The sequence below is a fragment of the Sprattus sprattus genome (genome assembly GCF_963457725.1).
Source record: "Sprattus sprattus genome assembly, chromosome: 2".
NCBI classification, from domain to species: Eukaryota; Metazoa; Chordata; class Actinopteri; order Clupeiformes; family Clupeidae; genus Sprattus; species Sprattus sprattus.
The window spans coordinates 37265346-37291880 of record NC_137921.1 but is presented as its reverse complement, the minus strand read 5'-3'; the positions used below and the strand labels follow the sequence as shown (position 1 = coordinate 37291880).

Here is a 26535-nt window from a genome sequence, read left to right as displayed (position 1 = left end):
ATATAATTATCTTTGTGGAAAACCCTACACGTAATGTTGCTTCTGGCTGGACATGCGCGTAGCTGATCGAAATATGGCGGCCCAAGTCTGACGAAAACTATTGAGATCTGCCCATATTTCGACAAAAAATTGCCAAGGTAAGTCTGTTTTTACAGTGTTCTGTGTTATCCCATACGATCGGATAATGACAAGGATCCCATGTGACAGGTTTTAGCGTTGAATGTGCTCAAACGACAAGGAATTCACGATTAGGTCGTTTTTTGTCAACACTTCACACCAGTCGTAGCATACGATATTTCTGGGTTTGTGAGGCTAAACTACGGTCCACCGCTATGTAATCGGGCGTCCACTTTCACTACGCTTTACGTGAAATGGTTCAAATACTATAGCTTTATTGCTACGTAATATTTTTAAGTGCGTGTTTACACAGGACGTACGTTCTCATTCACATAAAGGCTACGCGGATGCGGAAAAAAGGCTAACCCTACACATACATCTATCGGTGTTGGCTAATATTTGTTTACTCGGATGAGTAAGACTTCTTGTCACATCAGTCGTGTTCGAGGTAGGTTACTCATCCACGATGTGAGATTGTAGATTACCACTAAGAACTTTTATTCTTAGTGCGTATCATTTTAATTACATTTTATTCGACTTTTCCCTCATATTTACACGCTGTTGGTAGGTTTCTCCACGTTGTTTCAAGTAACATAGCATGTTACATACATTTTAGAAAACAATTTAAAAAGGAGTCCAGTGTTTTGTTTTCACTATAATCAAATGAAATCAGTCGGGCAATGTTTTTTTCTTTAGCCTACATACAAATGTTATAGTTTTAACTATCTTAGCTGTTTTTTTTTAACATGCTTCTGAAAGTTGTATCAGTGTGAGAAATTGTATTATTAGTGATGTACAGATACGAATTTAAAGGTAGCCTGTAGCCTACATAAAACAAACTAAGTGTGTAAGTGGCGTGTGTATCTTATATCAGTTTTAAATAATATTTAAGACTTTCATCATCTAATAGCACATTCCCGTTTCGTATCATTATTTTGACAAAAGTGTTCATATTAAAGTTCCTAATCGTCTAACTCTTAGAGGGATGCTGTTAGGACATGTTGACTTGAGGCTCCAATATACTCCTCATGTGCATCCATACTAATACTGTGAAAGCAGACCATCTCAATGCCATGTCTCTTGTGACTATGGAAGATTCCCTCTTGATTCTGCTGGCGCTCAGGGCATATCCACAGGGTTGAGGCGGTTGTGGAGGAATGCATTCTTCCCTGTCACTGAACAGTGTATCCACAGGAGCCATGCTATAGTGGAGTGGAGCAGGAAAGTCAGTATTTTATTTGAATGAGATGGAACACCGCTTCCAAGATTCATTTGATAATATGGTACTGTGTTGTATTTAGGCCACATCGGTTCCCAGATTGTTAGCTCAGTGACATCCTGCACGTTTGTGTGGTAGTTCTAATATTTATTTCCATGTACAAATATAGACTCCCTCCCTCTCTCTCTCTCTCTCTCTCTCTCTCTCTCTCTCTCTCTCTCTCTCTCTATGTGACTTATAAACTTAAGCTTAAAGTTCAGTGAAAGCATGAAGACTATTCTAAATGGGTTTTTTCTGGTCAGTATGGTAAGCTGGAAAAGAATGCAGGTATGGGATCAGTCTGTGAAATAAATGTATTTTGTTAATTTAAAGGTAGGCTCTGATCTCGTGTGTGTGTGTGTGTGTGTGTGTGTGTGTGTGTGTGTGTGTGTGTGTGTGTGTGTGTGTGTGAATGCATGTTATTTTATTGTTTGTTTGTAAATGAGATATAGCTAGAGGTCGTTTTGGCATTCTGTAACCACAGCTGAAGCCCACCTTTGATGATATCAGGCACCTGGTCTACCCTTAGCTGTTTGTTCAGGTTGAGTCTAGTCTGCACAGGTGATGGGCTTCCGTCTACCGACTCTTTGGGTAGGAGCTGAATGTCCATGATCAATGCCATAGCGTTTGGTTTAATACAAAACAGCTTGTCTAATGTATGAAATGTGTGTTTCGTATTAGGCCCGAATGAAACCCATCTGTAGAGCTGCACAACACATCTCTTTTCTTTCTCTGTCTCTCGCTCTCTTTCTTTTCTATCAATAGCACCTTCACACTACAAAATCCCAAATTACCATTCCTAAAGCATCATTGCAGGAGAAACTAGACAATCTGTGGCTGTGACGTGCATTTTATTAAGATGGGATCTAGTTAAACTGCCTCAAGGAGACACTGAGAATTGACATTATAGCAAAGGGCAAATATAAAGACAGCTATCCCATTATAGCTTCTGTGATCCCTGTTTAACCACAACCCCCCCACCAGGAAAAAAGGAACAGAACTAGAAAAAAAACCTTCCCTATAGGCTTACCTGCCTGAGAATCACCTTTATCTTTGGCTGTGAGCTGAAGAATTTGGGGCATGTGCAATAGCTCCAACACCGGGGGAATTTTGTTCCTGAAAATGTGACATTTTACGCATAGCAACTGACTCTTAAGGACTCTGCAAAAAACACTGACTTTCATGTATGCCTATAAGGCTGATCCAGAGCATGGCGTCGACTGAGGCCTGTCCCCACACTCTCCGGCCTCTGGTCTTTACCCCTCAGAGGGATGTGGGGATGTGGTGAGCCTGGACCTCCTACATGACCCGCTAACTCCCTGGCTGTCTCAGCAAACCAACCAGGGACTACAGAACCCATACCTCCGCACAGCTTGTCAGCTCCTCTGTGTGTAGGATGTTAGGCAACACAGAGCATGCCGTCAAGAAAGGGGGACTGAGGGACGTCAGTCAAGAGGTCTGATGCTGATTCTCTTATACCCTCACCACCATTACGTCAAACTGCACTCAGATAGGTGACCACTTCCTCCTTCAGAGCAATGCGTTCATTGTCTCTAGCATGCCTCAGTACAACAGATAATAATAAAAGGAGCAGATAGTGGCGTAGTTCTGCATCTGTGTGTTCTTTTCACACTGTGGCGCAATCAGCTGTGCTGTATGAAGTAGTATGAAGAACGCCTGTTCCCTGGACCATGTGTAAAAAAAATACTCCTGCCATGCCACAGGCCTACACCCTGGCCTGCACTGGCTGAATAAGACCGCAAAGCCTCTAACTGCTTCACACCCATCAGCTACAGTGACAAATGGCAATGACACTCTAATGTTCTCTTTGGTGTGTAACAGGTCACGCACTTGTTTTTTTAGTTTTTTTATTCATTCTACTGCTCTTTTTTGTCTTCTTCACAGCTGTACTAGGAAGGAACTGAAAGAGCAGTGTGTGGGAATGAATGAAACAGAATAAAGTGCAATGCCGCCTTTCTCCTCACAAAGTTGTTTTATGGGTGTATGGTCAAGTCAGAACATCAGTGTAGTTACTTGTTTTTTCTTAACACATCTCTGTGCAAACAACTTCAGTTTCACAGTAGCAGAAGACTCTGATGGCATGCGTGTGCATGCACACAGGGGCGGTGTGGACGAACGAGCAAACCGGGCAGTTGCCCAGGGCCTCAGCCACCAGGGGGGCCTCATCGTATTTTTTTTTTTTTTTTTTTCTCTCAATAATTAAAATAAATAACTTGTCATTGCAAACGAATGACAATTCATAATAACCATGAAAACGATTATTTATTTTTAGTGTCAGCCTAAAATGTATCTTAAAGCCATCATGGAACAAATTATTCCAGGTCACGTGACATTCTGTCACGGACAACTTTTCGTGTGTTGACGTGTGTGGTTGCAAAGTTAACCATTACACGATTTCTAAGTGGCAGTGAGAAAAGAAAGAGGAAAGGGGAGGATGAGAAATTCAGTTTGAAATTATCTAAGGGAACACAACATTTCCAATCAAGGAATTCGTCCGTGGAAGTGAGAGAAATTTCTGATAATGTTTCGAGTTCATCTGATAATGTTTAAAGTGCTGCTGAGCCAAGTTTAGCGAATGCTAACAGCAGCAGATAAACAGCTTGTAGTAGCACCAACTAGCCCTGCCTGCTTTGCTTCTACAAACGGTGAGCCATCATGTACCACAGCTGCCCATATCCGGGACACTGACACCTGCACTAACGACGCACATGATACTGCCATGGTCATGAACACAGCTCAAGCACAGCTGAGTGATAACGAGAGCAGTGATGTCAACAATGTGAGTAACACCAATGGTGGTGATACAGTGATTAGTGAAGACCCAGTATTATGGTGTGACAAATTAACAGATAGAGAGAGAATTGTTCTTTGCCCAGGGCCTCCAATTTGCTAAAATCGCCCCTGCATGCACATATTAAAGCACCCCAGCCCAGATTAGAAACAGTCCCTGCCCTAGACTAGTGGTTCTTGACACAAGTTCCCATGTCAAATTAGCTCATTATACAAACATACATGTTGATTTCTTTACCACACACAAAACTGCATAACCTAGCCAGTCTCAGTCACATGCTAACCACAAATGACGAAGATACGTAGTATTGTCGAACATTTTACTTTTCTAACAGAATTATTAATTCTGGCACACAAGCAGGGGCCTCCCTGTAGAGCGCTAGTTGGCTACCTTGAAACGCTACCTGGTCACGTCACAGCCCTACTCCAACCGACACTTCGAACTCTTATACAGTAGGCTATTCATCTGCCGCTCACGCAGAACTTTCTCTGGCCCTCTCTGAGAGCTCCCTTCTCCCTTTGTGATTGAGGCATAATAACCGCAAAGACTCAGCCTTACCCATTTCAAAATAAATAAAGCCCCTGCTCAAATATATATTTATTATTATTATTATTATTATTATTATTATTATTATTATTATTATTATTATTATTATTAATAATAATAATAATTTGTACAGTTCTGAAGGAACTCCTAAACTTCAATTTCCTCCCTAAACCCCAATCACAGTGATCTACAGAAGGTTGTTCTCTCTGACAAAAAGAAGATTGCTGTGCCCAGAGTAGCCTACATTGAACAACATGTTACAGTGAAACACACATTTGTATGTCATTGAGGTTTTATGTTGTGGTGGTGATGGGGGCTGGGGGGAGTCATAAACGCATTACTGATTTATGAACCCCTGCTTGATGGACATGACTTCAAAATTGGTCAATTCATGCAACCTCTGAACCCCCTAATGATGGGTTGGGCGGGAGGGAGTGGTGTGTGATTTGCTGATCTGGTGAAACATTTTCCTATTTTGCTGTTAAGCCCGCTACCCCTGCAAGCATCCCACCCTTTCTGAGGGAGTAGGGGGTTGGGAGCTAGAGGTAGGAGGCCCACTGTAGTTATGAACGCTGTCTGGAGAGACTGGAAAGGAGCAGGAATTCTTTTCATGTCCAGCAGTCGCCCAGGCAGGGGAGGCAGCCCTTGGCGCAGGGATCCTTCCTAGGGATCCCTTCAAACAGTCACAGGTGGTCAGACACTGGAAAAAAGTTAGTTAGGGAGCGGGGGCATTATGGAAAGTGGTTAAAAATGAGAAAGTAAATGAGGGAATTTAAATAAAATAGAATATAAAATGCATTCAGAAAGTGCTTTTGCTGAGATCTTTATTTTTCATGTTGACTGTTCCAACCTCTTTCTCTAAAACGGCTCTTTAACTATCAGTAACATGCCATGCCCTTTATTAGAATGATCACTGGATGGTTCAGTTCATTGCCAGCCATTTCCATCTGGATCCTTATCGGAGGTGGTTAGTCCAGAATGTTATATAAACGTAAGGAATATGTAATAGCGATTTAGCCATTTCAAAATGGTTAGTGTTAGTTTCAAGAAGGTTTTGTTTAAACCTAGGCAGACATTTTCCCCATAGTATATAATAGGGGTACTTTTATTTATTAAACTCTATCGATTATCATGTGGAATACACATAATGTGTTGTATTATCTGGAATTGGATGAATGCATCTGCCAAATGAATGCCCATAAGTGTTGGTTGTCATTTTGATTCGCTGTGGAATAGTGCTATTGAAATTCATGTGTTCCCTTAGAAAAAAAATGCAATCATCTGCGAGATTCCACAGGCTGCCTTATTCCGACAAATTAACATTTCAATCAAAGGTGTCCTATTTGAAGGGACTCCTTTTGAAATCGTAAATCTCCCTTGTGTTTCCCTGGTTGTCACTTGTATCATTGATAAAGACCTATTTTTTTTGCTTTGCTTTGTTCCTCCTATGACAGCTTGAGAAAAGCCCCTACCTCCAGTCATAAGCAACATGAAAAGCAGCCAGGGTGTTTAGTGTCTGCAGTGCATAGGCCTATAATTTAAATCTGGAGTGGAGCCAGCCAGCTCGATATAAATTGAGTTTCCTCTGGTGATGTGAAAGACTGTATATCATTATGATTTTCAACACTCCCTCCTCATGCCACAACAGTGTAATGATTGTACAAAACTGGAGGGAAATGAAGTGAAATTCATTTCTTGGAAAATTAATAGAGATCTCTGAGATGGGGGGGGGGGGGGGGGGGGGGGGGGGGGACAGGTCACAATGTGCTCTATGACCTCAGCTCTAACTTCCTGGTAGTCGGCAGAAGTGATCTGTCATCCACAGAAAGTGAGAGGCAAGATGAGCACTTGATTGTGACTGACTTCAGTAAAGTGAGCAGTGACGTGTCGGCTTCCGGTTGTTATACATCATGCACATAGATGAAATCCCCCTGCTTATTCCCCTTCCGTCACTCTATTCTCATAATTCCTTTTTATCGGTTTCTCACCCCCTCCCACTCTTTTCACATTAGAATGTACTACGTGTGTGTGTGTGTGTGTGTGTGTGTGTGTGTGTGTGTGTGTGTGTGTGTGTGTGTGTGTGTGTGTGTGTGTGTGTGTGTGTGTGTGTGTGTGTGTGTGTGTGTGTGTGTGTGTGTGTGTGTGTGTGTGTGTGTGTGTGTGTGTGTGTGTGTGTGTGTGTGTGTGAGTGCGCGCGTGCGTGTGTGTGTGTGTGTGTGTGTGTGTTTGCTCAAACACGTATTGAGATGGAATGTTTTCTCACTCTCTCCCTCCTGTTTCCCTTCTTCCTCTCAGGACTGTTCGGCTTCAAGGAGGTCGAGAAACCAGTAACATATCACCAGGGTTGTGCAGCCAATAAATGGTCAACATGGGAAGGACCCCACTCAAAGGTAAGCCATGTTGCACTAGCAAATGGATTTACTTTGATGTGCTGAAGGTATACACCGTTTATACCGTTACGTAAGCCCTGCGTAATTGTTGAATAATGGCTGGTCTTTTTTTCCAGATCAGAAAGACAGTAAAAAGGATAGGCTGGGAAAGAGTGCTCCTGCGATGAGCCCTCCACCTGTCAAAGGTTGGTAGCCTGAGTGCTATATTTCTGCTAAGTGCTAGCAGAAATATAGTGCTGCTGTCTACTTTTGACTACATGATTTATTTGGCCCTACTGTTTGTGTGTATACAAGATAGGCTACTTGTTCTCCTTGTCTGTTTCCGGTTGTCCTCTCTTACTTCTCTCTCCCTCCTGTTAACCCTCCCAACCCACTCTGCCCTTCTTTTGGCCCTTCAGAGGGACTCTCGCTCTTGGGGGCAGTTCTGGTCCAGGTTTCTCTCTGTTATGAGAGGGCTGCTTTGCCACTTTTGCCACAGTCTACTTTTGGGGGCCTTAGCCATTGTGTTCTGCCTAGTGTCAAAACTCATATTTCATAATATATAATATTAAAAACTGTATTACATTTACAGTTAATGTTGAAAGTATAAGTATAAAGAAGTATGAAGATTTTTGGGATAAGAGTTGCAGTTGGGTTTAGTTCTTTGGTGATCACAGTTCATACAACAGGGGAAGCATCAATGCAGGTCTCAGACACATGTTTCGATTTTATCTTAATGACTCTTACTTATTTGTTTTGTTGAGCTTCATTGTCACCATGGGAAGAAGAGGATCTTGTTGGTGTTAGATGGGGTATTAGCACAGGCAGAGAGGAGGGGTGAGAAAGGAACAGGAACAGAAACGGCCCCTCTTGGCTCACGTGAGTTTATCTCTCGTTTCAGTACCAGAATCATCCTTCACTTGGGAGGAGTACCTCAAAGAAACCAACTCCGTTCCAGCACCCCCAGGCTGCTTCCGACAGGTAGATACAAATCTAGGTGGACGTCAGTCCCACGCCTGTGTTTGTTTTTAAGTGTGTGTGTGTGTGTGTGTGTGTGTGTGTGTGTGTGTGTGTGTGTGTGTGTGTGTGTGTGTGTGTGTGCCCTTTCATTTAAAGCCTGAGATAATGGCTGTGCTGTCTTTGTTGTATACTTAGAACTCACCCACACATGTACTGCCGTATAAAGATCACTATGACGTCATGCAGCCCTATTTTCAAACACAGAAGGTTTGCCCTTATACTCCAGGCAAACCTAAAAGTCCTATGATTCCTATTTAGAATACCTACTTCTCTCTTTTCACTCAAAACATGGCTGAAATATCCCTTTATTACCTAAACCAGGGATTCTCAAACTTTTGCAAGCCAGACCCACCCAAACTGTTTTACAGAAATTGGATGCTCCCCCATTGATAAGATAGATGGTTCAATCGATCGATAGACAGATAGATAATAACTATTATTATTGGTATCAGTAAGAATGCTCTAGTAATAATAGTAGTAGTAGTATAGTTGTTGTTGTTATTATTATTATTATTATTGTTGTTTTTTTTTAGCCTCTTATTATCATTCCTACAGAACATTTATACGTGAGCCTGCTTTGTTCTACAAAACTGTTGAATTCTCTGCACAATTTTGGATAAACACAGCTTAGTCGTCCTCAATCTGAGTGCGATTGCGGTCTTTTGTTTTGAGCGCTGTCTGTTTGGAATAGCCGGTCTCATATAATATGAAGCATACAGAAGAACAGAGGCTGTTCCTGCATTTCCATAGAGACATTTTCACTGTGCAGAAAAACATCTCATGAGCTCTGTGTGTAACACACATGGCTCACCAATGGTTCTGATGTGTCAATTAGTGGAAAACCAAAATGCAAACAGCAACAGTCGGAATGTATCCATAGTGTGTGAGCCTATGCTTCCCAAATTGAGTGATGATTTGGGATGATCTGTTATGAATTTATGTTTAGGTGTTGTTCTTATGTTGTAAGAATGTAATGTGAATAAAAAATATAATAATGGCAAGAAGCTACTTCTCAGTAGGCTAAGGGTGATTGGTCTGAGAATTCACATATGTAAGATTGCACTGTCCTTAGATACGGAAATGCAGGCGGGAAACGGCACTAACGATTAGCTCAGAAACCAGAGACTAAATAACTTTTTTAATGTTTATTGCCCAACACAGAAGTGTTGTGAAGCTCAAGGCTGAGCTCAGTAGGAAGAGATGGAAAGACTAGAATGTAGGCCTACTGCAGTGGAGATTGAAAGACAGGAACGAGGTGATAGCCTTTAAAAGGCTGTTTAAAGTACCTTTTAAAAAGGCTGTTGTTAACACTATCGAAAGACTGCAAAACTGATGAAAGTATGAAACTATCGATACGCAAGTGGTGTGCTTCCGATATCTGGACTGTCTAATGTGCTTGTGGACGTCCACTACAGTACACTACTTTCTAACGATAACTGCCAGTCTTTATCGGTGCAACTGTGATCTGGAAAGGTCCGTGGCCACATGCCCACAAGTGAGATCCTGCGCCCCTTGCATTTTGATAGTGAGATATCTATGACTACACGCCCCACTTGCGAGGTAGGCCCCACTGTTTGAGAACCACAAACCTTATCATATCCTTAGAAGAGAAAGTAAATACCCTTCCCAGCCAGTTTTTACATTTATATTTAGTAATTTAGTCATTCCAAAGCGACGTACAAGGGAGACAATGGCGGTTACCATTTAGGTCCACACTGAACGTACCCCCCATACACCTTTGTGTTCTGTGCCCCTGTAGTCCAGGATCCCCCCAAGTAATGACTTCAAGGCGGGCATGAAGCTAGAGGCACGCGACCCACGCAACTCCACCTCCGTTTGCATTGCCACGGTGATGGGCATGACGGGTACACGGCTACGCCTCCGTCTGGATGGGAGCGACAACACCAACGACTTCTGGCGCCTGGTGGACTCGTCCGACATCCAGCCCATCGGCACCTGCGAGAAGAATGGCGACATGCTTCAGCCGCCACTCGGTATGACGCCAATGGAACTCTGGTAGACATGAGACCATGGGGGACGGTGGAAATATGGACTTGGGGGTTGTGCTGGATTTAGGCCATTTTGAGCAACTTCCTTAAATGAAAGGATCACAGGAAGTTGTTTCAGTTTCCTTGTCAATGTGTTGGGCTTTCTTTTGTTGAACGGCCACTCCATTTTAGTTTCCTGTTGATGGCGTTTCCTTTGTGTTCATTATATTAACAGCTGTTATAGTACTTTGCGTCCAGATTTGTATGTACTGAGATATTTGCTCAGTAAGCACTGTTTTTGTGTTTTTATAAATCAAAATAACTGTGAATATAATGACGGGAACTTGTTACGTGCCTAACGGATGAACTGTTTTTTTTATTAAGGATTCAGAATGAATGCCTCCTCCTGGCCCATGTTCCTCCTGAGAACCCTAAATGGGGCAGAGATGGCTCCAGCCACAGCCTTTAAAAAGGTAAGCACATGCATTTATACCTTATTTATACTTGCCTTGTGTGCTTATTTGGGTCTGAACCTGCCCAGTGGTCGATTCCATTTGCACTACTGTTTGGATGGACATTTAAAACCCTGGGCTTCTTTGTATGAATTTAGTGTCTTCTCCAGATAATGTTGCAGTATGTATTCTGTGTATCAAAGTTCTTCTAAATTTGTACCTGGCTATCTCTGGGGCTGCAGGAACCTCCAAAGCCTACCCAGAATGGCTTCAAGGCTGGGATGAAGCTTGAGGCCGTGGACAAGAAGAACCCCTATCTTATTTGCCCAGCCACCATCGGGGAGGTTAAGGGGGAGGAGGTCTTCATCATGTTTGATGGGTGGCGCGGTGCTTTCGACTACTGGTGTCGAAACGACTCGCGAGACATTTTCCCCGTAGGATGGTGCACACTCACAAAGCACAGCCTGCAACCGCCTGGCAATAGTGGTAAGTGTCCACCAGGGGGAGATAGAGGTCCATATCATTTTTGATGTTTTGTGTCAAAAGCATTGATGTGCTTTAAATTGCAACTCCAGCACTATTTTTGGGCTACGTGCTCTTCAATTGTGACCATAATTGCACAGTTACTACAGCCACTGCTGTAATTATCATAACTGTTACTATTGTCATAATTTTGTGATCAGTTCAAGATCGTTTTGCCTCCTTGACATATAATTTTGGTTTGGACTAGGTAATGTGTACAAAACCAGAACACTCCTCACATAGTTGTAAAGCATGATAATCATATTTTTGAACCAAAAGAACATTCACTGGAAATGTGTCATGCTGTAAATTCTTTTAAACTTTCTCACACAACAATTCTGGAGATATTCGTTTAGTTTTTTGGGCACTTATTTAAAATACTGATACACTGAGCTCATGGTACCAGTGAAGACGGGGCTTTCACAAAATATCTCCTCATCCTCCGGTGATTTTCATTATCCGCTGTCTTCATCGGGGAGTCCATGACGCTTTACTACAGTACTCTTAATTTGAAAATGAAAGGCTCTTTTGGAGTTAATAGATACCTACTAATAATTGTTTCGTAACGTAGAATTGACACATGCCCAATGTGCCATATTACTATTTAGATAACCCCTTCAAAAGGTTTCTGTAAGGATACATGCTAAAGTGTGACATTCCTCGTGCTGATCCCTGTGGGTGAAACCGTAAGACAGAAGTGGCCATTTCATTCTATTACATACCCAGGCTCTTCCTGGCCTAATGGATCTTCACCAACTCCAAAGACATGAAGCTACCATTTCCTCGTCAGGGTTTGGGCCCCTGCTGGTTAAGTGCACATAAAATGGAATGGCACAGTATATCACGCTTGCATGTGTGACAACATGCCTTTGTGCAGCACACCGGAGGGCGAATAAATGTGATGTTTTTATGATCGCCTTGGTGCCTTGAGTGTTGGAGCCATGCTTTAACCAGTTCCTGGGCCTTGACAAGACAATTCATTTGATTCACTCTTATCATATTTATTTCCTTCTATGTTTATTCATGAAACGTATGTGTTATCTACAGTCACCAATATTTAACACATTTTATCCTCTGTGTGACTGGATTTTATCCACCAGCTGTTTAATTTAGCTCAGACACACATAGATGGTATCTGTCACTGCTAGATGCCGTGTTTTAGCATTACATGAAGCTGCTCGCTTGGCTCTGTGGGAGTGCAGCTCTCCGGGTTAAACATGGCCACCACTCCACTGTGTGTGTGTACACAAGCTTGGCTCCACCAAATGGCCACTGCTGTCTGGGGTCGCCGGAGCAGGATTCAGAGCCATAGACACTGGGTCAGAGCTGCGACATGGCCGCTGCCGCCGCCACATCATCAAATAGATCACTCTCCATTTAACTGCAATTAGATCCTTATTAGCTGGCATTAGCTCCTGTGCCAAGCCTGGTAGGGGCTCTGAAAGGGGGGAGTTGTCTTCATACACACACACCACACACACACACACACTCTGCTTGAAGTGGATGGGTCTTTTTTTCCCCCTTCCAGGAGTGGACCTTTTTATTGTGAGCACAAACTTGCAGAGGAATTGAAAATTGAAACTCCTCTGTAAAAGAAAAAAAAAAAAACTTCAGACCTTTATGGACCTTATGGATTGCCTGTGCTCAGTCTTACGGCCAGACGTCATGCAGGGCTTTTGAGAGCTGTTAACGGAGGGGTGTGTTCCCTGTCATTCTGAGCGAGATGACCTCCGGAATGGGGAAGCAGCCAACAGGGCGAGCAAGAGCAGAGAGGAAAGAGATTTACATCCATGCTTGCTTGTGTCAACCATACTCTAAAGTGTATTAACTGCTGTGGCAGCACAGATAAATAAAAGTATGCAGTGGGCTATGTGTTGATGTCTGCTGGTCTGAGCATCTGTGATGTGGCCATAGCTGTTTATATTAATATCCTCTATGACTCCAGTAAATCAAAGCATACTTCTCATGGTGGCAAATAAAAAGGCTGTGTCTTGGGATATAACCTAACAGGATATTGTGGGTAGGTTAAAATTTCATAGGGTAGGTCGCTCTCGTTTCTTCCTGCTGGCAGTCAGTATCTTGTGGGGTCCCTTGGGGAGTTGTCAGAAGGCTTAAGTTACCAGACCTTCTTGATTTAGCGACGGGTACTCTGCTGAGGAGACACACAAGAATCACTCAGATACCGTTTGTCTTGCAGTGCTTAACCGTACACTCAACGTAGCCAATCGTACATGCATATTTCTAAAGCGCCGACTCTTGAGTGGTCAACTCGCCATTACTGGCTTCTTAAGCACACTTTCCATAATGTACAGAAAACCCCCAGTCTTTCTTACGTCAAGCCCCTCTTTGCGACATTCACGCCTTCCCCTCAAACGAGAATCCACTCGCGCTGTTCAGTCTCCAGTTTGCAAACGGGGGCTCAGTGTAGTGGCAAGTCGAACCGAGGACAGTAACCTGGCACGTATTTTTTTTTTTAGCGCACAAGATATCGTGAGGTTGTAGATTAATTAAGACGTAGATCTGAGGGAGTCTCCGAAAGCGCTTTTAAAATTGATGCCACGGTGTATTTAAAATCGCTTTGTTTTGTCTCTCCGCGGTGAGTTTCCCGGCTTTTGTTCCGTTTCTATTTTTGGCTTAGCATTCCCTTTTACGCATTGTGTAGAACGTAAGAGGTTTTGAAATAGCAGTTTCTAAGAATGTAAGAAACATTAATTTTCCCCCTCGTAATTATTATAACTATGCATTTACTAGGTGCTTAAATTGAACTTCTCGTTTCGTGAAATTACAGTAGGCTACACACTTACAGTACCACTTGGGCGAGTCCTTATTTATGTATTGTGTCAGCAGATAGTGTTGGCCATAGCGGATATTATGATCTTCTAGTGTTTTAATGTTTTGAAAGAAAAGTCGCTATTTCTCCATTTATTTCAGCCTTATACTAATGTTGTATGAATAATTATATGGTGGTGCATATAGATGTAACAATTAAAATGGATAATTGATGTTAATATTCCATAATGGTGTTCATGGAAATTCATAATAAGATTAATTTTTAAGGAAAAAATGATGCGGAGTTAGTCGACTCTGTATTATGTTCAGATAGAGGTGCACTCAGTGATTTTAATCCCATACACTTTTTGTCAGACTCAGTGAATTGCTCCTCATGATCTTGTAGCTGTCCGTTCAATGTTGGCTCTCAAACAAACTCAGGTGTTCATGGAGTCCTGGCTCTGTAAATGGGAAACAAACGTGGATCGGATTAAACCATAAAAAAACTCAGCCAATCAACATGGTGCTTCAGCAGCACAGCAGAAAGGGGTGTCATTTGATTAGCAGTTGCGCGCTAATATCAGCAAACGTTTTGCGAAACCGAGACTAAATCGTGTACTTTTTTAAGGTGTAGAGTGTCTTGTTGCTGTATGTGTATTAATTACCCACTTGAATTACATTTCAGGCTATGTAATGTTTTAATTCAGTCCTAAAAAAGTTATTGTTAAATTTAATAGCTCGTACTTTCTTAAGCGCTGTGTCCCAGTTTCCACATGAAAAGACTGAGTCCAGCCTGAGCAAGTACACTGAACCAGCAGCCATGTCAAGTTACAGCATGCACACAAACAAGCTCCACTGTGGCGTAATGACATGTTTATTGCCACCTCTGTCATGGTTCTTCTCTTGCCTTTTCTCCATCTCTCTTCTCTTTCTCCCACCCTTTCTCACTCTCACTCTCACTCTCACTCACACGCACAGTCGCACACCCACACCCACACGCACACAATGCCTCACAAACCACAGACACACAAGACACTTTCCTCCCAGTACAGGGCACTAGGTCATAAGGAAGTGAAGTGACGTCATTATGATCAGTCCCATATGCTCTCTCAACTGGTCTTAAAGAACTATGAAAATAGGTTGAAATGCTTTATATTTAATCAGAGGTCTCTGTGGCAGTTCTGATGTCTGAAACAGACCTATACATATATTTGTACATAAAAATGAAGCATAATCAAGCACTTTCATCATTCATCATCTTTCTTTCTTTTATCATCAATCTTTTGTCTTCACTGTGTGTGTGTGAGTGTACATTTGAGCCAAAAACTGAGTGTGTCCTCTCACTGTATTTTACTGTCTCATTTTATCTCTTCCCTTCCGTACGTCTGTCACACTCTCTCTCTTTCTCTCACGCTCTCTCTCTCTTTCTTTCTCTGTATCTCTCTCTCTCTCTCTCTCTCTCTTCCAGCTTGTTCGCTGATATTGCGCCCTCTGTCTAACAAAACTCCCCTCTGTTCAGTGCCTGCCCCTGTCCCTGTCCCCCTGTCGTGCCCATCCTGTCGTGCCCATTCCCTATCTGCCGCTCTCAAGAAGTTCAAAGGGCTGTCATTCCCCAATCTCCCCCTCAAAAGAGCCCTGAAAGAAACGCTCAGTTAGCCCCGGAAGCCCTCCTCGATTTTAGAGCCTTGCATCCAGCCGCGGGGACTTATGCGGGATAGGAGATGTTTATCTGCTAATTATTTCAATTGCGCACAGACACACACACAGACACACACACAGACACACACACAGACACACACACAGACACACACACAGACACACACACAGACACACACACAGACACACACACACAGTATGTCCCCGAAGTGTAGGGACACTTGGGACGGGATGGGAGGTTGGGCCAAGATGGGAGGTTTTTCACTTGCGGACTTGACAAAGCTGCCTTTTCTCATTAAAAAACCTCTGTGTAATCACTGCATCATGTGAGTGGCAGTTATCTGATACTGTGCCAGTGGAGGGGATTGGTTTGCTCCCAGACAGAGGCCATTTCATTGAATTTAAGGGGGCTTTATTTGGCTATGTGACTGAGTCGATGCTGAAGTTTAAATTGCATTTCTGTTTAATGTTGCTTGAAGGGTAATGAGAGGTTCTCCGACTATCAACTCTCTGTCCTAGAGCTACTTCTTAACCTGCTTACAGATGATTACCCTTAAACTGAAACTGATGTGATGTATGATTAAAATGCAGTTATTCTCCCAGGGCCCCAAAGGAAAAGAATAAATGCTGAATTTATTGTGTATCATATATCATGAATAAATGGTATGATTGCTGTGCACTGTGATCAAAACTTGGGAAAAAGCCTATGGAAAAAATGTCGAGAATTAAGGAAAAAGATCAAGATCATCATGATCCAGTCAACGTTTAGTTGCATACATTTGAAACCCTATAGGTGTTTTGATGTACATATCTCTTGTGTCTGTTGCAGTGACTCCTCTAAAGCAGCCCATCCCCTCCACATCTCCCTCCAAGCCATCTCGCCGCTCCATGCAGACGTCTCTGTACCGGCTGCCCAACCCGCTGCCGCCCTTGCCAGTGCGCAAGGGGGTGCGGGGTCGCCGGCCCAAGAGTGAGACCATCGCCCTGCTGAAGGCAGTGGCTGCCGCTGCTGCGGCCCAGAACGTAGGGGGACAGCAGGATGGGGACATCAAAGTCACGTCCACCCCCCAGCTAGCCCCCAGACCCCATAAGAAGAGAGGCCCAAAGCCTGGGAGTAAGGTGAGACGCTGCAATCTTAGTTCACGTCAGGAGATGTGGTTCCGTAGATTATCATTTGGATTATGTCCTATCAGTCAATAGATTACCATTCAGTAAAACATGGTTTGTTCCCAATTTTAAGAAAAAATATTGGGCATCCTTTTGTACCCCTGAACCTGAATTGGCTGAGGGGGTAATACATTGGCTGGGGGGTAATACATAGTAATGAATGAAATGAAGAGAAATTGGAATATGTGTGTTGCAGCGGAAGCCCAAGATCCTCCACACCACCCTGTCGACTGCCACCGCTGAGTCCAGGCTCCCTGGTGGTCCGATGTCCCAGGATGGACCAAACCTGGGGTCTGGGTCCTCTGTGGTCTCCACAGGTAAAGCACTGGCTGGCCTTCAGCCTTGCCATAGAAATGTTAGCTAGTATACTTGAGATACTTAATACTCACCACTGACCTCAAATTCCACAGTGTCTTCTTTTCTCTGATAGAAATGAACATGTGTTGGATATGTGTGTATCCACGAGAACACTGACAGACATTCACTCACCAAAACATACACACACACATACACACACACACGCACACAACACACACTTTCAATATCCTGCGTGTTCGTGACCCATGACTAAGCTGGCCTTCCTCTCCCTGTCACAGTTTGTGTGTACGTCAACAAGCACGGCAACTGTGGGTCGCACCTGGACAGGAAGCAGGTGCAGCGGCTGCCGGACCACTTCGGGCCGGGCCCGGTCAACGTGATAATGAAGCAGGCCGTGCAGGCGTGCGTGGACTGCGCCTACCAGCCCAAAGTGCTGCTTGGATGCCTGCAGGGCCACTCGGACGGAGAGGAGGTGGTCAAAGGTAACGTAACCCAAAGCAGGAAGAAAGTGGTGTGTTGAAAGAGCCAGTAGTGTGTGGCCAGTGTGTGGCTATGGTGAACATAAACAGCAGTGTTGTGCTAGGTTGTGAAACCATTCTGGGGAGCTTCCGCTATCGTATTGTGCCGAGGTAATTTCTTCTCAGAAAAAAAAAGAAGAGAAATAGCCTGCCAAGCATGACCTTATTTCCTTTACCCACTGACTAAAACAGACTGAGCCTCGTGTATGACTCAGGTGTGTTGTGGTTTCAGAATTATATAGCAAAAATTGACCCAAATCTGTTTGAAAGTCCCTCAAGACCAAACAATAGGGTTGATTTTTTTTCAAATCCCAAACATGGCACAGTTTGCTTGGGGACTAAAATTGTCTTAAAGTCACATGTCTCCATCCTAATTTCCCTGCTGCACTTTTTAATTGCATTGTATTTCATCGTTAAACAAATGTGTGTGTGTGTGTGTGTGTGTATGTGTCTCTCAGTCAGGACAGATGGAGGCACCCGTACTGTGAAGCTGCCCATGGCTTCCAGCGCCTCCTACGTGCTGCGCTTCCTGGAGATGGTGTGCCGCCACCTGCAGTGCGACAACCTCTTCAGCAGCCAGCCCTTCAGCCCGTACTTTGCAGCCACTTACGACAGGAGCAAGTCAGGTACTACAGCAACAGCGTGCCATCGAGTGCACGAGTGAGTGGACAGACACAGAGGGAGAGCTGCTGCATCTGGGACCCATCTAGTTCTGGGCTGGAATGGGCTCATTGGACCTCAGCCAGAGCTAGGCCTTTGTGTTTCAAGCGACATGGGGCTCAGTACTAGCCTGGCCATTACCAGCCTGTGACTCCATTTCATTCCGCCTTTCAGTCTGGGCCAACCCAATGCATTTTGGTTTCCGAGATGGGCGGGTGCTTATCTTGAGGTTTAAAATCATTGGAGTTCCCTTAACCAATCAGCAACGTTTAGTAAGCATTCGGTAGATTAAACTCTTCCCAAAGCCAGTTGGGAGAAGAGCTACGACGTCCTTTCCAATCATAAAACTTACAAGAAAATACTCTTGTTCTCGTTTTAATTTTCTGATGTTCTCGAGAGTTGAGACAACTTTTCCGATAGCTTTTCGTGTCTTTTCCTCCAAGGCGAGTTTTGCGTCACAGCTCTGAACTGTTCGCTGATTGGTCCTGCAAAATGTTGAGTTCTGGAGACGATTGTCAATGGGGTTGGGCCAGACTGAGTATGAGCTTGAAATCAATTCAGGCGGAAATACGTAGGCTGGTGTCACCAGGCTAGCTCAGTACTTACTACTCCTGGGCCCAAATCTGGGGATAGATGTCCTTGTAGTTCTTGTAGTGCAGGAAAGTACTTGTTAGGGTGTCAAGTTCCCAGTGAACCCATGGGCTGCTGAACTGTTTGCCCTCATTAGACTGTAATTGCTCTTAATCCCAGATGTAAGTGAGAGCAAATGCTAGAATGCACTGAAGACTGCAGTTTGTGCCTCACACACCTCTCCCCTTTTTGGCAGTCAAAGAGGAGATGTCCGAGGCACCGTCGCTAAACCGAGGCACGAAGCGCATCTCCAGAGATTCACCTCCCTACGCAGCTCCTCTCTCCCCCAAGCTGCTGCGCACAGAAGCCCACCCATCAGAAGGTATTCCTCCCACCACAGCTCCTGTCTGACCATGACGGGAGACTGTTTCTCTATGACCACACAGTTCTTTAACCAGTACACCTTGTCTGTGACCACACAAACAGCTCCTCCATGACTGCAGATAATCAGTGATCTGAGAGCTCCTCTTTCACTTCTACTTATCTGTGACCACTAACAGCTCTTCCATGACTACAGATAACAGCTCCTCTTTCAGTTTCTCTATGACAACAGACAGCCCCTCTATGACCTCAAACTCTTTAATTACACCTCCCCAATGACAACAGACAGCTTCTCTATGACTACCGCTCTTCTGTAACTGTTGACAGCTCCTCTATGACATCAGCTCCTCTTGACTATTGACAACCCCTCTATGACCCCCCCACCTCCCCTGTGACCACCGATTTCTCCTCTATGGCCACAGACAACTTCTCTGTGACCACTGCTCGTTTATGACCAGCACTTCTATGGTTACAGCTGCTATGACGAGAGAGCTTCTCTATAACAGGAGAACAGTATGTCTAGAACAGGGAATCATTCCCATCTATGACCATCTATTCTGTTACTAAAACCCCTCTAAGACCATAGACATCTTCTCTGTGACCACAAATATCTCCTCTGTGACCACAGATACCCCCTCTATAACAAAAGTTCTTCTATTATTGCAGTCAAGCTCTATGTGACTGATGACGGCTGCTTTATGACAATGTTAAATTGCGTTACCGTGTTCCAAGTCTTTACCTCTCTCTCTCTCTCTCTCTCTCTCTCTCTCTTTCACTCTCTCTCTCTCTTCCTCAGCAGAGACCCTGCCTCACGAGGAGAATGGCCTCCTAAAGGAGCAGCGCTTCATGGACTCCGCCTCCAACTCCATGACGCCCCGCCCGCAGACGCTGAGGAGCACTTCAGAGTACCATCCCCCTCCCAGCAGCCCCTACTACCCCGGGCCGCCCCTGCGTCGCCACTCCTCCAACCCCCCAGACCTCACATCAGCACGCACCCACAGACGAGTGGAGGGTAGGCGTAAGACCACCCATAATTTTGTCATTACCAACACTGAATATTGGACGCGTTGTCCAAACACTGAGTGATGTATTTACTGAGTATTGTTTTATTGAGCAGGAAACCCTAATTACGTTTTTTTTTTTTTTTTTTCAATCAATTAATCAATTAATCACTTTCCATTTCATTGAAGTGTAAAGACTTAAGTCATCTTGCATTTTGGTGTCATAAGCTCAGTATTCTATCATCTCATAGCTTCTATGACCCCATTGGGTTAAGTTGTGTTGAGATATGGATATGAGCTTATGCTAGTTCATGCCAACCCAGACTCTTTGATATCTGCCTGTATACTTATTTTAATATCCACTGAGATTTAATGCCATGCCCTTGGCGGGCAGGGCGTATTTGAAGTAAGGCTTTTGAAGTAATCATATTAGTTGTGGATGGGATTAAACAGGCCTATATTTCCTGTGAGACCCTGAGGGGACTTTCCATGGGGCTCTGTCGCCTCCTGTGCCACCTCAGAAGACACATACTCTACTCTAGCCAGTCTAAGGTTCTGAAAGGTTTAGAACCTCTGTGAAGACACATACTCTACTCTAGCCAGTCTAAGGTTCTGAAAGGTTTGGAACCTCTGTGAAGACACAAACTCTACTCCAGCCAGTCTAAGCTTGGAACTCTGTCAAAACCGAATAAGTGGTTTGACACTTCGGTCACAGTTCTAGTTCCAATTCTGGCCGGGACATATTCTATGGGTGAATAATGTTTAAATTTATCTATTAGTTTGTCAGCTGATCAGTGTGGCTGCTGCTGTAATTCATTCAGACATTGTCTTCGTTTGGAAGCTCGGCGATAGGTAGCCAGACTTGATGATCATTTTCTAAGTAGTCCTTAGAGGGAGCTCTTTCACCAGACACAAAGTCACCGCTGACCTCAGATTCCCCCCTGACCAAACCACACCAGCATATTCAAACAAGCTGGGTATCCCAGCAATGTGTGTGACAAAGGCCTCGCGATACTGTTATCACATAGATTAAAGGGGGAAAACCTCAACCACAGGTTAAGCATCTACTACATGAAAGTGCCCACTGAACAGCCGTCGCTAAACTGACCTTGGATACCAATGATGTGTGGATATATTCAGGCAGGAGGAGTTAAAGGGGATGTGAGGTTGTGGTGTTGGAAAGCACTGATCTTTAGAGTGAAACATTTTGTGGAGTCATCTGCTCTTGTGATCCTGGCTAGATGAGTCACACACACTGAGAATCAGCGGACTTCTAATTTCACATGGCCAGACCTTACTCACAGGGCCAGACCTAACACAATAGTGGATTTGTACTAAATCTTTTATAGAGAAATGACTTTCCACCTACAATGTTTCAGCCAATGCTGTTACTTTGAGATCGAAAGCCATAACTCAATGGACTAGGAGCTAATATTTTAAACTTAGTGTACAATCTACTTTGTAGCCACTCACATTTAAGCCAGATCCATTCAATGCTTGTATATTAGAGGTGCAGATTAAATCCTCTGCTTGTTGGAAGTTGCTTTGATGGAGTGACTTTTAAATTGCTCATTTTAGCATGTGAGTTTTTGTAAAATGTTCTAGCCCTAGCACATTCATCTGGTGACCCACTCTTAAGGACAGTGCAGATACATGTATTTTATTTATTGATGGAGATTGTGATGGTCATGAAAATGTCCCTTGTCATAAAACGTTCCCTTTTTTTTGTCTATTCTCTCTCGCTCTCTCTCTCTCTCTCTCTCTCTCCCTCTCTCCCTCCCTCTCTCTCTCTCCTCTCTCTCTCTCTCTGCCTCTCTCTCTCCCTCCCTCTCTCTCTCTCTCTCTCTCTCTCTCTCTTCTCCAGCAGCCAGCTCCACCACAGGGCCGGAGTCCCAGGCAGGGGACAGGGAGGTCCCCAGGGGGTCCCACAGGAGCCCGTCCACCTGGTCCATAGAGGAGGTGATGCAGTTTGTGTGCGACGCCGACCCCACAGCACTGGCACCACATGCTGAGCTCTTCAGGAAGCACGTGAGTGACCATGACTAGAGTGTGTGTGTGTGTGTGTGTGTGTGTCCTTGTCTGTGCGTCCTTGTGTGTGTGTCTGATTTGCCCCCGCCCCCACACACACGTCTTTGCATTTTTCTCCACCTCACCCCATACATCTTTCTTTTCTCTCTCTCTCTCTCTCTCGCTCTCTGGAAAAGAAACACTTTAAAAGATTTGAGGATGATGTTGTTTATACTCTAAATGCCCCCAATATGTGATATATATTGTGGTTGACCTGAGCTAAAGCAGCTCATGTAGAAGAGTTGAAAGAGCATTGAGGAGTAGAGAGAGGGGGGTGAGAGCGAGAGAGAGGGAGAGATAGGGAGAGAGGGGAGAGAGAGCGAGAGCGGAATTGAGAGAGTGAGGGAAGGAGAGAGAGGAATTGAGGGATTGAGAGAGTGAGGGAAGGAGAGAGAGGGAGAGAGAGAGCAGATGCCTGCTGTTTGGAGAGACGGTATGAGTCATCTTTGTTTAGACTTCACCTGGCAGACACCCGTTTGTCTCCAGTGAACGGACTGGTGTCTCTGGGGAACATCACGTCTTGTCCTTCACAGGAACACAGAGTTGAACACACACACTGGCTTCACCCTCACCTCGCACTTTTCCACCACACCTCCTGCTTTCAGTTTTCCCTCCCTCCCTCTCTTTCTCTCCCACACACTCCCATATACATCTCTAATACTCTCTCTTCATTTCTGTCCACTGTCTCTCACAGGGGCAGATGTATGTACGTTAGAGAGCACAGTGTGTGTTTGTGTGTGTTTGTGTGTGTATGTACGTTACACAACACAGCGCAAACAGTGGCTTGGCCAGTCTGCAGAAAGTGCATTTTGTGGCTGATCGCGTGATGTCCCCACCCTGTAATCCCCCGAACTTAATGTAATCATTTAAATTACCGGCTGCTGACCGACATTAAAAGGAATCAAACGTTTGGTGATCAGGAAACGGATAGACATGCTAATAAGATGTTGTCAAACTGAGAGATAATACAGTAATTCTACACCCCTCGATAGAAAAAAAACTCTGACTATTTGTGCGGTTATAACAAACAAACTAAATAGTGTAGCAGGCATATACACAAAAGGGAAGTGGTTGAAGTGAAAAAGAGATGGCGAGACCTACAAAGGCAAACAACACTAAAGGTTGCTCTTAACATGTTACAAATGAGCAAAGCTGGTGCTCAGAATACAGCTTCCATTGTTTCTGGAAGTTTCTGGAAGGTGTAAAATGTTCGCTACAAAACAGACACATGCTGTCTTACATACAACAGAATATGTAATCAGTTACTCCATGCCTTTCTCTGCCCATGTGCGGCCTGTTTGGACATACCATGCCCTGTTTTAAGGTGCACGTTGAGGTGAAATTATGCCTTAAATGGGCACTGTTGTGTTAGTACATCTGCTGCACAGTCTGTTCTTCTCTTATTTTCTTTGTCTATTCAGTTAAAGCCAATAACCCCCTTTTGTTAAACAAAACAATCTCAGTATTGCACACAGTGTTAAACCTGTGCACCGTGTTAAAAGAGTTAACTACATATTCCTCTGTGTCATTCATCTCTTTTATATTACCACTGTCGGCTTTCACATGGGATTCACTCATGTCCATCTAGGCACGAGTGTTGATGTCTTGGGCTATCTCTGCCCCTCACTCATAGCTAGCACATTGTGAGGCAGCTTCTGCCTCTTCCAGCTGAAGTCTGCGTAAGGCTCTAGAGCACACTTCCCCCTGCTGTCACTGTTCTCTGATTGGCCCCTTTTGTGACATGTGGTACGTCTGTTTACAGGAGATCGATGGGAAGGCGCTGATGCTGTTGCGGAGTGACATGGTGATGAAGTACATGGGACTGAAGCTGGGCCCGGCACTGAAGCTCTGCCACCACATTGAGAGACTCAAGCAGGGGAAGCACTAAGTCCTTCACAATGCCAACAGACTGGACAAGAGAGGCATAAACAAAGAAAACTGCAGAGAAACGCAATAGACTTGAAACCGGGAGGGATGCAGGGGTGTGTGAGGCGTAGGTGTGGGGACAGAGGGTGATGAGATGGTAGCTAGCATTACATGGAGGATCCTACTACATCAGCTGGGTCCACAAGCACTACCACACAGAGGCAGAGACAGACAGACAGACAGACAGACAGACAGACAGAGGGAGGCTGGCGATGGGATGCATGGCCTTGGGAGACATGGATCCTCTGTCTGCGCTCACAGGCTGCCTCATCCCACAGAGAGAAGGAGAAAGAGAGAGAGAGAGCAAAAAGCCACCCGTTTCCATGGTAAACAGAGGCACAAACATAGCCATTAAGAGACACGAGAAAGGAACTGCAGGGAGAGACTCGATGAGGAAAGGAAAAGACAGAGAGAGACTCAGAGAGATAGAGGCAGAGTTCGTAAGGACAGACATTTTTCCCAGTTTGAGAAGCTTTGGTGAGTAAGAAGAGGGGAGGGCTGACAAGACAAAGAGTTGAGAAACAAGAACTTCAGAAGTCACCATTTTGATTTTCAACTGCCTCTGATCTGATGTGAATCTCAGATAGCTGGCCCTGCCTGTCAGTAGGATTCTAGACCAGAACCGCTGTACAGTTGTGTATGTGTGTGTGTTTGTTTTTGTGTATGTGTGTGTTTGTGTACGCAAATGTGTGTTAATGCTGCATGTGTGCGTGCGCGTATGTGTACTTGCTAAGAGACGAGACCACGTTACCTCATCAACTGTCGCATCAGAGAGCAGACTGTTGGTTCAGAGCCACTCTGTAGGCTCGGCTCCAAAACCCAAAGGATGAGGAAGCACCTCCCCCTCCCCCAGCCCCATCTCACTCCCCTCCCCACTCCATGTTTACAGAGCACTGGACACAACATGCACATTGACTCTGTGATGGTTTGTCCGCTTCTGCTTTCAACTCACTCGACCGTTGTGCAAACATCCAACAGGGATGTGTGTCGTCCTCCCTCCCTCCGAAAGGATGGTTGTGGCCCTCCCCTGAGCATTCAGTAATGGCGGTGGATGATAAAGACGGGGGTCAAACAGGTTTCTCAAATCAACATTCCCCCTCTGCTTTTCCAAAGAGTCGTCAAGGAAGACAGGAGGGGGGAGATCGAAAGCTAAATTATTTAGAAACGTTGCATCAGTACAAATTATAAACGTTTCAGTAGGATAAGCAAGACGTTTTTAAACCCTGGCTAGTTTTTCTAACCGCTGGAACTGGGAGAGTACATAAGTGCACTGCTTGTATAATGCCTCTTGAAAAGCCTTTTTCTACACCAAATACTAACAGACTCTCTTTAAACGAGAATGACCAGAGAGGAAAAACGTTTACTTCCCGGGAACCCAGCACAGACAAATAGAGGGGTGATGATATTCAGCAGACTAAAAATTATTTTGTTTTTGCATAAAGAAAAACCAGATTACTTACATTCCCCTCACTACTGGAAGCAACGACTTGCCCAAAGTACTTGCCCTTTTGGGGTTGTACTGAAACCTGGTTGTCACCATTTTTTACCCTCATTACTAATTCAAAGCTTATATCTCTGGAAGATGACTAGTCGCAGATTGTTCTTTATTTTTGTGAAACAAATTTGACTTTCAATCCGGCTATACATTACCTGTTGATTTAGGTCATCTGTGATGCCTATGAGTCAGGTATACATAGGCCTACCGTATATACATACATACACACACACACACACACACACACACATATATATATATATATATATATATATATATATATATATATATATACAGTAGATATATATATAAACATATATCTGGGGTTTTGTTTTTCCATTTGTGAAAAAAGAGAAAGGCTTGTTAAAATGTCCGTTGTGGAGACTTGCATGTAATTGCTTCCCATGAAGTAAGAAGTCAGAGGACCTCAACAAAAGCTGAACCCTCTCAGTGTAAGCTACTGTACAGATATAAAGAATGTCCTCACTTCACAGTGATTGATGGTCATACAATACAGAGACAGTCACAACAGGGTTAGGCAGCAATAGTGGACTTCCAGATCCAGACCTCCGTTTTTATATTTGCTGCTTGGACCCAAGCTCTCTGTCTGAGTTATTATTGTGTACAAGACGTTGAAGTGGAATACGGTCACATTTCTGGTTCTGTTCCATCTTAAGTGTACAAATAATGCTTTCTTCAGCCCTTTGGCTTCCTTTTTTTCTGTTTTTTGTTATTATGGTAAAGATAATCTGTGGTCTACATGAAATGAAACGTACTATCCGTTGTTACACTGATGAATAATTGCTTTTACGTGATTTCCAGTGTCTTACAAAAATCCAGAATATAGCCAGACAGTTTCACAACATTGTGAAGGACACCTTCATTACAGGTGACCGTGTCCTTGGTATTGGCTGTTAATCATG

At 44.1% G+C, this 26535-nt stretch overlaps 1 protein-coding gene across 3 annotated transcripts; it reads left to right on the top strand.

Annotated features, from left to right (window-relative positions):
• Window positions 1-52: 52 nt before the first annotated feature.
• Window positions 53-25856, top strand: LOC308361104 (sex comb on midleg-like protein 2). Of its 3 annotated transcripts, none has more exons than XM_080833359.1 (15): window positions 53-137; window positions 7029-7123; window positions 7240-7308; window positions 8004-8083; window positions 9882-10116; window positions 10495-10583; window positions 10805-11048; window positions 16339-16628; window positions 16873-16993; window positions 17273-17476; window positions 17971-18138; window positions 18999-19124; window positions 19923-20141; window positions 21989-22152; window positions 23954-25856. In XM_080833359.1, the coding sequence occupies exons 2-15, from the start codon at window positions 7093-7095 to the stop codon at window positions 24077-24079; spliced, it is 2166 nt and encodes a 721-aa protein (XP_080689485.1). In that variant the 5' UTR covers window positions 53-137; window positions 7029-7092; the 3' UTR covers window positions 24080-25856. The 3 variants fall into 3 exon arrangements, with proteins under 3 accessions (XP_080689485.1, XP_080689486.1, XP_080689484.1); XM_080833360.1 differs by having other exon boundaries at window positions 19920-20135; XM_080833358.1 differs by having other exon boundaries at window positions 19920-20141.
• Window positions 25857-26535: the final 679 nt, after the last annotated feature.

Bases quoted from the DNA above. Each gene is read 5' to 3' on its own strand.
- LOC308361104 (XM_080833358.1), top strand. From the start codon at position 7,093: ATGGTCAACATGGGAAGGACCCCACTCAAAG. The intron at 16,994-17,272 runs GTAAAGCACTGG...TCCCTGTCACAG, and splicing joins GTCCTCTGTGGTCTCCACAG to TTTGTGTGTACGTCAACAAG. The intron at 22,153-23,953 runs GTGAGTGACCAT...GTCTGTTTACAG, and splicing joins CTGAGCTCTTCAGGAAGCAC to GAGATCGATGGGAAGGCGCT.